This window comes from Megalobrama amblycephala, linkage group LG20 (genome assembly GCF_018812025.1).
Source record: "Megalobrama amblycephala isolate DHTTF-2021 linkage group LG20, ASM1881202v1, whole genome shotgun sequence".
Lineage (NCBI taxonomy): Eukaryota > Metazoa > Chordata > Actinopteri > Cypriniformes > Xenocyprididae > Megalobrama > Megalobrama amblycephala.
The window spans coordinates 4,203,776-4,220,552 of record NC_063063.1 but is presented as its reverse complement, the minus strand read 5'-3'; the positions used below and the strand labels follow the sequence as shown (position 1 = coordinate 4,220,552).

At 37.5% G+C, this 16,777-nt stretch overlaps 1 protein-coding gene across 2 annotated transcripts in view; it reads left to right on the top strand.

The window, feature by feature from the left end:
* Nucleotides 1-6,528: 6,528 nt before the first annotated feature.
* LOC125255190 (transient receptor potential cation channel subfamily M member 4-like) overlaps nt 6,529-16,777 on the top strand; it is a 32,707-nt gene continuing 22,458 nt past the window's right edge. Inside the window, exons 1-6 of one of the 2 annotated variants that reach the window (XM_048170226.1) lie at nt 6,529-6,934; nt 8,158-8,219; nt 8,314-8,491; nt 10,596-10,776; nt 11,533-11,702; nt 13,992-14,160. In XM_048170226.1, coding sequence (XP_048026183.1) covers nt 6,878-6,934; nt 8,158-8,219; nt 8,314-8,491; nt 10,596-10,776; nt 11,533-11,702; nt 13,992-14,160 — 817 coding nt within the window. In that variant the 5' untranslated portion in view covers nt 6,529-6,877. The remainder of the gene's footprint in view (nt 6,935-8,157; nt 8,220-8,313; nt 8,492-10,595; nt 10,777-11,532; nt 11,703-13,991; nt 14,161-16,777) is intronic. The other variant, XM_048170225.1, reaches the window with a different exon arrangement.

The following is a 16,777-nucleotide window of genomic DNA, read 5'->3' as shown; positions in this document are numbered from 1 at the left end:
TTTCGACTGAAGAAAGAAGGACATGAACATCTTGGATGACATGTGAGTAAAGGGTGAGTAAATTATCAGGAAATTTTTATTTGAAAGTAATTTTTTTCACTGTTTTCTCATGTTCATGGTTTTCATTATGTCCCTTTTGTAATTTAATCTAATGGGAGAGAGCACAATAAGGGCCATCTGAGAGGCTGCTTATTTGTTCTTTGTCGATAAGAGTAAAAAGATCCAGTGAATTTGCCACCTGCTGTCCCGTGTCTGTCTCCACAACGCATGGCGCTGGGCATCTGCTTAATCCGCTCCGTGTTTTCCCGCTCACTACCAGTCCCCAGTATCACTCAGTCTGTGTCCGCGCTCAGGCGAGTGTGTGGAGATGACAGCGGGAATCCCACGGGATGGGAAACAATATCACTATTAATTATTTGCAATCCAGAAGAGAGTTCGCTCTCACGCAGAGGAGCTACATCGCGCGCACAACATTAATGGGGCTTTCACACAGGACGCGGTATGCGCTGCGCTCGCAGCCGGGTTCAGCGCAGCCCTTCAGATATAAATCGATTTGCGCTACGCTGGCCAGAGCAAAGTAGGCGGAATTTTCCAAACTTGTAGCGGGAGTTCTATACGTCTAGTCATTTGATTGTTGTTCCACCTTTGGGTCAGCAGCAAAGTATATGTCCCGTGCTAAGAAGTGAGCGATAGCAATAGCCCTGCTTATAAGAAGAAGAAAGAGAACAGCTCTTGACAGCGTCTGTCATGTCTCCATGACACAGCTTTTCTCCCGATGTATCTATACGACAAGCAAACTTGTATTGTATAGCTATGGAAATTTGCTTTCCGATTGTTTGGATGCCCAGTTGCTATCGGTCGCGCGGGTAATCGTCACAGAGCGCAGCGGCAAAAGTTGAACTATTTCGAACTTTGACCGCGGCGTGCGCGCTTTGGTCGACGCAGTAACATGGATGGATGAGAGAACTAAACATTTAAACGTTTGCTTACTGTTTAGGCCTGTGATATTTAGCTAATTTTATTTTTGATTTCGATTTTGGCTTCCATGGATCATCAGAAAGAAGATATTTGTGGTACCGCATTTCGTCTAGCACAACTTCCTTCCCTCACAGCAGTGCGCATTCGTTCCTCCATAAACCCAGACTTAAATGCAGTCTTTACTGTTGCTATATTGCGGGGCATGTTTGATAATTATTATCAACGTTTTAAAACGTCGAAAGCACAATAATCCGCGCAAGAGACGCTGTTCCCCAAGGCTGAATTGTGTGCGCGCGCTCCAAAACGGATCGCATATGAATTACACATTGGGCTTCGGGTGCACGTCCAAACAATCAAATGCACACAAAAAATCTAAATACAGAAGAGAGATCGCCAAAAAAAAAAAAAAAAAAAAAAAAAACGTCCAAAAAACACAAAACGGGAATGGGAATCCCCCCCTTTTTTTCGTGGGATTGGGATGCGGGATATTTTTTGTGGGAGTGGGACGAGAGAGGTTTGAAAATCCATTCCAGTGTCACCCTATCACGCCAGCAGCCATTACGAAAATTAACCATGGTTTACAAACAAACAAAACTTTTTTTATTGCAGTTGTTCCATGGCAACGACAAATTAACCATAATTCTGCAAAAAAAAAAAAAATCCATATAGTTTAACCATGGCATTTATGTGGTTACACAAAGGGTTATCAGTACGCCCAGAAATCATGGTTTTAATTAAACATGGTTCATTTTCGTAAGGGAGGTAAATCATCATGTGGAACTTTCAGCAGGCAGTCACACTTTAACTCATGTAAAGAATATTCCCATTATTCTTAGTTGATACCAGGGACGTGCATAGACATTTTGGGGGGCATGGGCTCAAGTGGAAAAAGGGCACTTCTCATAATTATTTATTTAAAAGAATAATAAAACGTTAAATATATTAAGACAACTCTGACTTCCTGACCAATTTATTTTAATTCCCTCACACTTCATGCAATTGTTTCATACTCCACAGATGTTCTACAAAATAATCAGTTCACACAGAGACCATGTTCTTTAGTATTCACTAGGTTTATCACAGCAAAGCAAAGGAAAGGAAACTATGCCACAGTGTGCATGTTTTCTACACTACTATTTTCAAGTAACTAGAGTATATATTTAGAATAAATGACTGCACCGAGGAGAGGGACATAGTTTCACTAATAATTTGTTTATTTTGCACAAATCAGTAAATTGTTTTAATTCTTTTGGTTATTGGAATACTTCTTTCATGTAGTGGACACTTTTAAGATTTTGGTCCATGGAAAGAAAACTTAACCCTAACCCTACACATTTAGATGGTGTTTGTTTGAAGCCTACTACCATCCATCTGTCTGCATCTGTAGATTTCTTCTAAATTAATCAAAACAAGCTAATCTGCACATTTAAACACATCAAGAGTGAAACGTTATAATTACATTATATATTATAACAAATGCCTGCAGAGGGCGCCAGAAGCCTGCTGATTTTTGTTGTTACACAGTGTGATCAAATCCACGATCAATTCCAACCACCATAATTAAAAATATATTATTAGTTAAATAATAATAATATTGAGACATTTTTATAGAAATGCTACAGCCACTGTAATTTATTCGGCAAGAATATATGGACATCAAACATGCAATGTATTATCCTGTGTAAGTGTAGATTTAAGAATAGCATTATGTAGTTCTGTATTATGATTTTTTAATAGAAATTTTAATAAATCGTGCATCCTTAGAAAACTGTCTAATAATGCGGTTCATGGATGCTCCTCTTCTGGTACAGATATCTTTACCATGGTTCAAAACGCAGCACATTAAAATAATTGAAATTATAATATGACATAAATTACATTAGTATCAAATCAGGCAGATGCGTTGCTGGTGGTCAAACTATTGACGCGGCGTTAAACGCATAAATAATCTCACCCATAAATAGTTTCACAATAGATTCACAAATTTCACATGTTTGTGAACATGCATAGGCTACCTGAAAGAAATGCACGGGGTTTGGATCCATCTAGGGCTTATTTCTTTTTCGCTTCTCATCGCCAGACAGCAGTTGTATTTTCCCGGGTATAGTTATCACAAGTTTTCAGCCAGCAGCAAACATGAGGTGGGATGTGGCGCGCGCGCGTTCGGGAATGAATGGCGTGTCGCGGTGGGAGGGCTTCTGAACTCGACAAAGCCGACCTGATATGTAGCATTTTTTTTATTATTATTATTCTGTAAATATATTTTTAACAGGGAAGATGTGCGTAAACAGGAATATATATGCATTTATTTAAAAAAAGGGCCCCAGAAAAAAGGGCACTTTCTCTCGAGGAAGAAAAAGGGCAGGGGCTCAGCCCCTTTTGTCTATGTGTGCACGTGCCTGGTTGATACTAGTAATCTATAACAAAACATTTGTAATATAGTATATTATGATATACATTTTCTATATGAGATCATTATACAAATTACATATCAGTGGGGTTTCAGTAAAATACAAATTCAGGTTTTAGTTTTTCAAAGAAAGTGTTTGTTTTATTAGGCTACTCATATATTTTCTTCTCAGACAGGTTTGTTCAATAGTTTGCCAGGTCTTCTTAGGTAAATGGAAAATCAACCCAGTTTGTATGGAGAGGTTCTTGAGACACCAGCTGCTTTACCTGTTTGCTGCTCAACAGTGGCTTTTTGGTGCCAACTTAATACAATTAATTTGACAGTTTAAAGCGGAACTCAGTAAGATTTGTGAAGCTCCCCCTACAGGTTCCTTCAGTGAATCACACTGTCGTAAATACTCCAAGCGCAGCTCTGGACTACAACGCTCACCAGCGCAGTAGTTTTGCAAATACAGTACAAGAAATCTCGATGGAGGTGGGTAATTTTAGAAATTGTCTTATAAAGTCATAATATATACATTGTTTTTGAATTACCGTAAAGCATTTTGTCACTCTCGCGTGAACGTGAACATGAGGCGAGATTGTGTCGGGTCGGTGCAGCTCAACTTGCAAGTGCTGTTTTCTGGAGTAGACGTGCCAGAGGGGGTTAGTGCACGCCTCAAACACACCACTACAAGTCAATTAACCATCGTAAGGACTTAGAAAACTATTTATGAAGGTAAAAAAGTTACTTAGTTCTGCTTTAATAAGCCTTAATCTGACTGAATTCCTCTGTGCTCTAACTCACTCACAAATCCTTTAACAGTTCAATACTCCATTTAGTTTTTGCAGAATATAAGTTGTTTTCATGACTTTAAAGGTGATAGAGAGGATTTTTTCGTCGACTGAGAATCCAAAGACTGTTACTGAGTTTTTGAAATGAGCACATGCGTAAGAACAGCCCCCCTCCTTCACAGCTCATTTCAAAGGAACTTCTAACAAAACTCGTCCAAGAGTATTGGAACACGAGTGTTTACCACCGGCATTCGCTGTGTCGTGTTTTTTGGATTCATTATGTCGGACTCACCGCAGGTAACTCATAATCTGCAGTTGTTATTCCTGTCTCCTGACAAAAACATTGCATGCGGCGCCTGTGGAGTGTGGAAAGTTACTGGAGAGCGCAGCCGTGCACGTGTCTCACAAGGAACGTCATGGCAGTGATTGACAAGCCAGAGGGCCAATCCGCGCACGTCTCTCACAAGGAACGTCACGGCAGTGATTGACAAGCCAGAGGGCCAATCGATGATCGCGTAAACGATTGGCTGATGTTTTTAAGGCCCTACCTCGTTCACAGATGATGTATATTAATATTATTACTTTCAGTGCACTTAATAAATAGTCTTTTATCAGTTAGTAAAGACAGTTTCAAGTAATATTGCAAAAATGTATAAAACAAAACATCCTCTTTAGCACCTTTAAAATGTCTGTGCACGGCTCTGTGTGTGATTTGTTTTTGCATTCCACTTCACCTACAGGACGGTGAAGACATTACTCTGAATACGTTTAGTGTTCTTCACAGCCATCTTTTGGTGAACAGAGGAACTACTATCATTCACTTGTAGGCCTGTCTATTTGACTGACCAGATTTAAATATAGTGATCAAATATCAACAAAAAAACTGATAAAATTATCTCTGCAGAAGGCAAGCAACTCAGAAAGGCTGTCAGCTCAGAACATGTCAGGTACACAACCTGGCCAGCAAGTTATTCCGAATGGGTCAGAGTACTGGAAAAGACGAATCCAAAAACTCAAATGACCCAACAGGATATGGACGCTAAGAATATACATCCCAGACGAGCTTCGAATTTGAATAAAATCAATCAATAATCAAAAAAAAAAAAAATATATATATATATATATATATATATATATATATATATATATATATATATATATATATATATATATATATATATATGTATATTAAAACTAGGTGATGAGGGGAACCTTTTATCTTACATTTAGGGTAAAATGTCTTTCAGCATGGAGCAAAAGCAGTTTTACTGCTTAATTGTACTTTAATACTTTAATAGCTATTAAATGTATATTTAATATGCAATTTTTCATTTATATATATATATATATATATATATATATATATATATATATATATATATATATATATATATATATATATATATATATGAAAGTAATAAACTATGATTTTTAATCTATGAGTTAATCTAATCTATGAGTTTTACATATTAATGAAAGAACGAGACAGGTTACCACCAGATCAAAATAGCATTTACAGTCAAACCAAAATTTATTCAGACACCTTGAACATTTCATTCATTAATACAGTTTATTCACTATAGTTTAAAAAAATGGTAATACAATATGACAAGTTCTCAGATTTAAACTGTCAGGAAAAAAAAAATCTTAATTATGTCAGATAGCAATTAAGCAAAACATGGTCACGTCAAAGTGTCTGAATAATTTTTGGTCCCAAATTTTTTATCAGTTTTACTGGTATTCCACTGTATGAATTTTTGGTATTTTCACAGTTTACTTCTATTTTGCTATTCTCACTTAAATGACACATACATTAAATGAAAGCTCTAGCGTAAGTTCTGCCAGGAAGACTCAATGTTATGTCACCAATTAGTTTAGAGCTAACCAATCATTATCTTGCACTTGGAGTATATAAGATTGCTGACACATGTTTGAGTCTGCAGATGCTGACGCAAACCTTCACCTAAACCCTCCACCCTCCCCACCACCACCACCACCACCAGGATGGTCCCTGTCCATACCTCCCAGGGGGGTCGGCTATGCCCATGCCTTCATCTTCAGGCAGGAAATGCAGAGTCCGCAACCCTTTAGGATCTGAGCTACGGATGGGGCCTACACCAAAGAACTTTCTTACAACATTTTGCTTGCTGATTGTTAATAAATATGGTTGTCACATTATCTTACCTTCCCGAGTCTTTCTGGTAGAACTATAGTGTCCTGCACCCACTAGTAAAAATATAAAAAAGTAAAATATAAAAAAAGGCCTGAATAATTTTTGTTTTGACTGTTCTGTAGTACAATAAATCATGATTAGGGTAAATTGGGAAAAATTATCTCTAATATAATGAGCAAATATAACAACTATAATCTGGTATTTTGTTGACGGTGATATTTGGAACAACCTACCTACACAAATCCTTTGTTTAGCGAACAATAAACCGGATTTTGATTCAAGTAAGCAATGATCATTATCTTTCGCCTCAAAGCTACAGTCTAGTCTTTTGCCCACACACGCTCGCGCGCCTCTTCCACCCTCTCCTCTGTAGCCACACCCTGCGCGCGCTGGTTACACCTGATTTCTCAGGTAAACCGACTGGCTTGAGAGTTCCCGGACTTCCTCGTTCACTGGCGGCATGGATGTTACGCGCTGCTGCAGAGCGCTTTGAAGTGGAACTTCCTACAAACAGCGATTTCATAAAGCCATAAACAAACCAAGATGAATGAAAAGGACATTGAACACGGTGGAGTGACCGCGATGCCGAAAACAGATCTGGTAGGTCTGTCAGAAAGCTACAACAGAAGCACCTCTTGATTTTGTATCGTTACAAACACGCGTCAGATGTTTGCTGGTTATATTATGTTCTTAAAGACCTACTACATGCACTCAGTATCGTTTCGATTTAATGTTGGCTTTGAGCAGAACTGCAGGGAGTTTCTTCAAACAACATACCATGGGTTAAATCAAGACTGTGCACGTGTGATTGTCATGTGCTGCTTCTATCGTGTTATTATTGGTCACACTTGTAACTACAGTGTTCATGTTACAGTGCAATTTGTTGTAAAAAGAACAAGTATTTTATGGAAGTTATTTGTGTTTTGCTTTATATTAACTTTATACTTTATATTAACCCCCTAGTTTACACATATAGCTAGGTCAAATATGTATATATGTCTCCATATATATGTAAAGAGACATATAAGCTGTAAAATGTAGATGTAAAAAAGAAACGGTATAAATGGTTATTTCATAATTTTATGAGATTTCAGAGTATAATTTCCAGTTACTACGTCAGTATTAAATTCAAATCAATGTAATCAATCCATAAAAGAACAAATGCCACCATTACATATATTCAAATAAATGTAATCTTAGCAGTTTGAATTTTATAGTGTAGTTTTAATTATTGTCTTCATGTCCAGATGTATATATCTAAGAAAGTACATAGTAAGCCGTAATTTGCAGACAGATGCTTTTAGTGATTTACGGTCACCTTGGAGCAACATGAGGTTAATCTACTTTATCATTAAATTATAATTTCAATCAAAGTTGCATTAAAATTGTTAGTTAGAAGAAGACTGAGTGTTCTTAGTGAGCGTACCAAACAATGTAATGGGGAAACTAAACGCAAAGCCGACAAGTTATGATCTAAATAAGTGATGAGGCACTGTAAAGATAAACTGGTCTGTCTTGCTTTCCTGATGAAAGGGATGGGTGGGGATCTAATGATGAAATTACAAGAGGTGTTGGGGTAAAGTGAGCCATTTACCCTAGCTGTGTGATTGATTCTCATTCTGACTTTCCTTGAGCAAAAGCATTAGATAAGATAAAGTTGCACTCAGTATTTTATCTTCAATAAATCACATGATCAGTTTAATATACTAGCTTTATCTTGCTAACTTGTTGACAGTGTCACTGTAAGTCCAAGACCACTGTTGTACAGTAGCTATCATGCTTTTAGTGCATTAATTAAAAGCTATTTCTGTTATTGATTTTAGAGCTGGATTCCAGATTTGTTTAAAAAGAGAGTGTGCACAACATTTGTGGAGGACTCTTTCAGGTAAGATATCTGACTTGAGTATTCAGTATCTCTGTGTTTCTTCAGTATCTCTGATTCCTTCTGTAGGACTGATCCTTCGTCTGTTGTTTTGTAGCAATGGCGGTCTGTGTCAGTGTGGGTCCACGCGAGACACGCACCCCTCAGGAGCCTTGGGCGATAACTTCAGCACAGCCATCGTCAGTCACTGGGACAGCACACAGCACTCCTGCGAACAGCCCACGGATGCCTATGGAGAGCTGGAGTTCGCTGGGGCCGGCAAGAGACACAGCTATGTGAGTTCCTCTTCATTGTGGTTAAGATGTTTGAGCTATAAATGTGTATATATATATTATCAGGAGGACCGTAACCATGTATTGAACATTGGGGAGGGGGTGGGTGTATTTTTATTTAAATAAATTAAATAAAGGATTAAAAGGGATTTAAGGGAATAAAGAAGAAATAAGAACTCTAAAAGATGTTCTAGGTCTAATTATAGTCTTTAGATGTGAAGTAGTCCATTTAAACTCTTTGCAAATAATATTTTATTTAAAAATTTGCACACATTCACTCTTGTTTGTCTAATATGTAAAAAAAAAAAAAAAATTAAAAAATGTCTCGTCACATTCAGTTATGAATGACATCATTTAAATGATAGCGTATTTTAAATTCAAAATGGAGAAAATTCATAAAAAAGTTGAGTAGTTTGTATCGTTGTATGTTACTGTGTGTTGTTAAAGGGTTAGTTCACCCAAAAATGAAAATTTTGTCATCGTTTACTCACCCTCAAGTTGTTCCAAACCTGTATAACCTCTTTTTTTCTGCTGAACACAAATGAAGATATTTTGAAGGAAGTTTGTAACCAGGCCACTTTGGGGCACCATTGACTTCAACTACAATGGAAGTCAATGGTGCCCCAAAACTGTTCAGATTAACACATTCATCAAAATATCTTCCTTTGTGTTCATAAGAACAAAGAAAATTAAACAGATTTTGAACAACTCAAGGGTGAGTAATTGATGATAAAATTTTCATTTTTGGGTGAATTATCCACTTGGAAAAAAATTTGAACAAAAACAAAACAAAAAAAAATCTTTCACTTAATATTAAAATGGTTTGTTCATTTTAATTTTTGTTTAGAATAATTAAAATTAAATAATATTTTATGATGGAACGTTTGGGTGTCTGAGAAGGGTAAAATAATAAATTCTTTACATAAAAAGCATTGTAAAAGAAGCAAAAATAATTATGGTAAAAAGTGTACAGTTTTAATTTGACCCTCATAAAACAAAATTCCTGTTTTGATCACACTCCCCTTTAGAATTTGTTTTCACTTTTTGTGTGGAATAATTAATATTAAATAATTAAAAACATTATATTTTCTGAGACGAGGGTAAAATAAAATCCTTATATAAAAAGCATTTTAAAAACATAAAAATAAAAATAATCATGGTAAGTAGTGTACAATTTTAATTTAGCCTTCATATAACACAAAATCTTTAATAAAAAATCAACCCCTGGCACATAAAAAATGCCAAAACAACCATGCCACAAATTAGTAGTTTGTTTTTGTTTTCACATTTGATTGCTGTTTTGTTCTAATGCCCCTTCTCTTTATAATTATTGAAGTTGCTCACGTTTTTACTTTTTGTTCAAAATAAATGATATTAAATAATTAAATATTTGATATTTATTTTAGAATATTTTTGTCTGTGGCAAGGACAAAAAAAAAACTTACAAACAAACAAAAAAGCTTTTGAAAAGCACCAACAATAATTTTCAAGTGTACAGTTTTAGGGGTCATTTACACAACACCGTTTTCAACTAAAAACATAAAACTTTTTATGCAGTTTGGCCATTCATTTACATGACCACAGTATTTTGGGGGCCTGAAAATGCAAACTTTTGAAAACAAGTTTCAAAGTGCAGGTTTTTGAAAACGATACCGTCATTGTCTCCATGTGAACTACAAAAGAGCAAATTTGTGAAAATGGTAACATCATGCACATGCGTATTACATGTTCAGTCTATAGTTGCGTAGTGTTTCTTTACAAAGTGACATCGCCAACTACTGGCCTGGCAGCGTAATACAGCGTTTTTTGTCGTTTTTGAGAATCCTTGTAAACATGGATCGTTTTGATAATGGTGTCATCTGTATGTAAAAAAGCAAAGGGAAAAACTTTTCCATTTTTAGTACATCTTTGTCATGGAAACGTACCCTAAATTTGGTCTTCATATTACAAAAAAGGCTTTAATAGCAATCACTCCCTGGGACATAAAAATTGCCCATAGTTGAAGAAACAGTCATATTTAACAAATCAGTGCCTTGTTTTTCTAACTTATAGTTGCTTTTCACCTTTGATTCCTGTTTTGATCTCACTCCCCTTCTCTTTATCCCAGTTTTTGCGTCTGTCCAGCACCACAGATCCTTCCAAGGTCTTCAATATCATGAGAGAACGCTGGAAACTGGCACATCCCAACCTGGTGGTGTCAGTGTTTGGTGGTGAGAAGAAGTCAGAGGTCAAGACCTGGGTGCGAGAGGTGCTGAGACAGGGGCTGGTTAAAGCTGCACAGAGCACAGGTATCTTCTTCTCTCCACACACATCTCATTTCCATGCTATACAAAGGTTTCCATTAAGTTACTTTCACAAATGTGTTAAAGTTGTAATATCTGAGTAAAACTTTTGATTTATTGCCAGGCTGTAAATTTTCAGCATAATTGCCCTCTTATTTGTGAAAAGGTTTGCTAGGTTATGCCATGCGACTCTTTGTTTGTAAATGTCATACCTGAAACAATCAATGAGAAACAGAAGTGCATGACCACAGTGACTTGATCAAACTTCAGCTGTCATTGTGCCTTCTATTGTGAACTGTCAGGATGCGAGCAGTATGAATATGAATCATACATTCATTTTTAGACTAACTGCAAGTCATCAGAGGCCCAGTTACCAGGACACAAAATCATGCAGGACTAATTATTTCATCAGCCTGGTTTATGTCAGGAAAGTTGCCCAGCAAGTTCTTCTCTGTGTGTATATAGCCAATTTTTTTTTTACATTTCTCTAAATAAAATAATGCACAATGCAATTTAAAATGATAGTTCACCTAAAAATCAAACTTTTGTCATCATTTACTCACACTTAAGTTGTTCCAAACCTGTATGAATTTCTTTCTTCTGTTGAACACAAAAGAAGATATTTTAAAGAATGTTGGCAACCCGACAGCTGACAGTAGCCATTGACTTCCATAGTATTTTTTTCCTACTATGGAGGTCAGTGGCTACCATCAACTGTCTGGTTACCAAAAAAAGTTAATTTTGGATGTTGCTTATGTATAGGAGCATGGATCATAAGCGGGGGGTTGAGGGAAGGCCTCGGCAGGTGTATAGGAGAAGCTGTGAGAGATTATGCCACCGCAACGTCTTCTGTCACTCTCAGTAAAGTGGTTCTCATTGGCATCGCTCCCTGGGGCCTGGTAGAAAATCGCCAACAGCTCGTCAACTCTGAGGTAACACAACTTAAAAAATATAGTCCTGGTCAGAATCATTGCCACCCTTGGTAAACTTGTAAAAAGAAGCCTGTGAAAATAAATCTGCATTGTTAATCCTTTAGATGTTTTTTTTTTTTTTTTTTTTTTTTAAATCACAAAAACTGAACCTTTCATTGAAGTAAAACAATTGATAATGTGTGGAAAATCTCATTGTGAAATGTTTTCTCCAATACACAATAGCCAAAATTATTGGCACCCTTTTTATTCAATACTTTTTTGCAACCTCGTTTTGCCAAGACAACCACTCTAAATCTTGTCCTACAATGCCTGCTGAGGTTGAAGAACACCTGATGAGATCAGTGCCCAGTGACCCATTTTTTTTGTTGATTTTAATGTTTTTTATGGGTTTTTCTTGATTGAAGATCCAACCATGGCCCTAGATCTTTAGCAGAGGCTGTCAGGTTTTGATTTTTTTTTTTTCTCCAATCCATGATGTCATGTATGTCAACAAGATGTCCAAGACCGGAAAAATAGGCCCACAACATTAAAGATCTAGCGGTATATTTAATCATACAAATGAGGAACTTTTTATTCCTCTGTGCACCAAACCCATTTCATGGGTTCACTGCCAAAAAGCTATTTTAGAAAACGGTCCTGTTTGAAGTTCCAGTAGTGTCTGGCAACTGAATATGCTGGAGTTTGTTTCTGGATGAGAGCAAAGGATTTTTCTTGCAAAAAGTATTTTTCCTTTTCAAACAACTTGTAGTGACTTATATTTTTTCCTGACCACATGACTAATTTCTGCAATTCTCCAGCTATGATCCTTGGAAAGTCTTTGGTCACTGAAACTATCCTCGTCACTGTGTGTTAAGACAGACAAGCATCCTCTTCCAGGCAGATTCATACTGTAACAACATCTGTTTATTGGAACTTATTAAAGGGAAAGTTCACCCAAAAATTATCCCATAATTTACTCGCCCCATATGACTTTCTTCTTTTTAGCCAAACATAATCGAAGTTATGTTAAAAAATATCCTGGTTCTTCCAAGCTTTATAATGGGAGTGAATGATACCCTAGAATTTGAAGCCTAAAAAGCACATCCATCCATCATAACAGTAATCCAGGGGGTTAATAAATTCCTTCTGAAGTGAAGCAATGCTTTTTTTGTAAGAAAAAATATCCATATTTATAAGTTCAAAAACTATAATCACTAGCTTTAATGGCCATATCTGAGTCTAGTTCTGGCAGAAGAGTAATGTGTAAAGAGAGCTAAAAAGTAACTAATGCTCTGCTGCATTGTAACGCGCACACACACAAACATTCAGTAGTGCAGAAATGTATTGTCGACACTATGATTTATCAATAAAATGGCTAGAAACTGAAAAGTTCTAGCATATATTTCTTATTAACTGAATCCCACAGCAGTTTTATGACTGAACTAGATATTCTTTAGTTTTACCCATTGTGATGGACGATTTATAGAATTTGTGCTTCCTCTCATTTATACTCCTCATGCCTCTACAATTTCAGGTAACCCTGGTGACTAGAAATTTCTAGGTGTACCAATTTCTAGGTGTACCAATAATTGTTGCCAACATGTATTAGAGAAAAACAAACATTTATTTCATAATGTGATTTCTTCCCCCACATTCATTACTTTTACTTCAATGAAAGGTTCTTTTGAAAGGATTTTTGTGAAATTTTTGAAAGATCAAAAGAATAAACACTACATTTGATCATATTTACCAATAAATCTGACCAGGACTGTACTGACAATGGTGCAAAACGAGCATACTACTATAAATATACTACTATATACTGTAGTAATAAATACTACTAGTATTTATCTTAAATTAAAATACATATTTCCAAAAATGAATTCAGCACTATTGGAACATTGCTGAAAGTCAAGAACCAAAACTAAATGTTGAAATAAAATATGTAAAAGTAAACAATTTTTATCAATGAATTATCAATTGTAAAATGTGTTTAATATTTTTTATGAGTTTAATTTATATTCTAGAAATTTGAGTATTTTTTTTTATTTTTTATTAGCAGTACGTTTATATTATTTTACAAGTTGTGGTTGATATCTCCTTCCCTTCTGTGTCTGTTCATTCATTACACTGCAGATGGAAGTCACTAGTCCGCTTGGACATTTTATGCATACCAAAAAAAAGCATACTGTTCAGAGTCTACATGCTGTGTACTGCATAAATGGATATAAAAAGATAAACTAGCACTGCACATTGTATTTGCATATGGTTTACAGTCTTTCAGAACAACAATGTCTCTCTTTCTTTTAGGGAAGTTTCCCTGCAAAGTATTTTGTCAGAAACGCGGCACGCAACTCTTGCTCTCTGGACAATAGCTACAAGGCTTTCCTTCTGGTGGATGATGGGACCATAGGGCGTAAAGGTGGTGAGGTCGGCTTCAGAGCCCGTCTGGAGGATTACATTTCACGTCAACGCACAGGTACAAAATAAACAAATTTTGTTATTAACAAAGGTATTAACAAAGCCAAACACGCTTACAAACAACGGATCGAAGAGCATTTTGTATCTTCAGACCCCCGACATATGTGGCAAGGTATTCGTTCTATTGTAGACTTTACAACAACTAGTCCAGTGCCTCAATCCTGTACTGCCACTATGCCTGATCAGTTTAATCACTTTTATGCTCACTTCGGCCAGTGTAATAAAGAGACTACATCAAAAGCGGATCGACTACCTGGTGAGCTGCATCTTTCACTCTCCTCTACTGAAGTTTACAATACCTTGAGCAAGGTGGATGTAAGGAAAGCAGCAGGCCCGGATGGGATACCTGGGCATGTGCTCAGAGTCTGTGCAGAGCAGCTGTCCGGTGTCTTACTGATATTTTCAATATATCTTTAGCTCAGGAAGTTGTCCCTTCCTGCTTTAAGGCCGCCACTATTATACCAGTGCCAAAGCATTCTACTGCATCAGCCTTGAACGACTTGCGCCCAGTAGCGCTTACCCCTATCATTGCTAAGTGCTTTGAGAGACTGGTTTTACCACATTTAAATGACAGTCTTCCCACAGCCCTGGATTCTCACCAGTATGCCTACCGTACAAACAGGTCAACGGAGGACGCCATCTCCACTGCACTTCATTCTGCTCTGACCCATCTGGACAGTCCCAATTCTTATGTAAGAATTCTGTTTGTTGATTTCAGTTCAGCGTTCAACATGGTGATTCCTTTGATGCTGGTCTCTAAGCTTAGCTAGTTGGGGATCAGCACTTCACTTTGCAATTGGACGTTGGATTTTTTTGACTAACAGACGCCAGGCTGTTAAGCTCGACAGCCTCTTGTCTTCCACTCTCATCATGCACACTGGTTTGCCACAAGGCTGTGCATTGAGTCCTCTTTTATATTCTCTCTTCACTCATGATTGTGTTGCTGCATATGATTCAAACACCATTATCAAATTTGCTGATGATACTATGGTGGTTGGCCTGATCAGAGGGAATGATGAGACAGCCTATAGAGCTGAGGTTCAGTGCATGATTGGGTGGTGTGCTGATAATAACTTGGTTCTCAACACCCAGAAGACCAAAGATATCATTGTGGACTTTGGGTGAACTCAGAGTCAGGCACATGCCCCCATTTACATCAATGGAGTCACAGTGGAACATGTCTCTAGTTTCAAGTTTCTGGGGGTTTACATCTCTGATGACTTTACCTGGTCCCTAAATACCTCCAAAATCTACAAGAAAGCACAACAGTTGCTCTATTTCTTGCAGAGCCTTAAGAAAGCTCAGCTTTGTCCCAAGATATTTGTTGCCTTTTATCGCTGTACTACCCAGAGCATATTAACCAACTGCATCTCAGTATGGTATGGCAATTGTTCAGCATCAGACCGTATAGCACTCCAGCGGGTGGTGAAAACAGCCCCGAGAATTATCGGTATTCAATTACCGTCAATCGAGGATATCTTTAGGAAACGCTGCTTGAGAAGAGCAAATGCCATCATTAAAGATGCATCTCATCCTAACCATGGCTTGTTCTCTCTTCTTCCATTGGGCAGGCGGTTCAGAAGTTTACGCCCCGGTGGCGTTATTTTACTGTCAAATGTCGAGAGCACATTATTGTGACGCGAGAGCATATCAATGTAATGCGCGAGCGCAAATCTGTCCGCTCGCGCGCGGATTTCGTCTGCTCTCGCGCAAATGACGCGTGCGCTCAAATATACAGTGCTCTCTTATGAACTGCCTCTCCTCTCGCTCAGATATTACGTGTGCACGCTCAAACTGTTTCCTGCATGCTCAAACGTGTCCTGCGCGCTCAAACTGCACATGTGCGCTCACGAATCTCTCCGTGCTCTTGCAGAAATTAATTTGCTTTTGGATTAAACCATAGACTGTAAAAAAATATGGACGTAGCGTCCGTGACGTCACCCATAGAGTTCTGAACAGCAGTTTTGACCAGTGCCCAAGGAAGTCGACCGGAAGTTGAAGTCGGCCGCGTGCCGCCATCTTGTAGCAGAACTTCACTTGCGTTAGCATCCCATTGACTCCCATTCATTTTGGCGTCACTTTGACTGCGAATAACTTTACATCTGAGGCGTTTAAAGACTCCATTTGTCCATTATTTATTTCTAAAGATACACGACAATGTATAAATGGCTCCATTACCTTCTATGTTACATTATGGCCCCGTAGAAACAGTTTTTGTAAAAATAGGCTAACGATTGCGTCATAACCACTCGACTCTCTGTCGCACAGTAGAGAAATTACCGTACAGACAGGAGGAGAAGCTCGCAGGCAATAGTATGCATTAACTTAATATGGCGTACTGGCGTTACATTTTAAAATACTATACAAAATAATTAATCAGAATACTTACTCCTGCTCACTCACGCCAAAGAACTCCCCGCTCAAGCTCGCCGTCTCTGCAAGATTAACGATGGCAGTTTGAACACACAGCTACTAGAAGATTTACATCTGTCAGACAGGTTGCTGACATCATCAAGCTTAGTTTGAGTCTGCGCGTCAGAAACGGAAGTGCTAAAAATCGCTAAAAATGGGCTTCACTTGTCTCAATTGAGTTCCAATGGGGTCGCTGTGTCCAT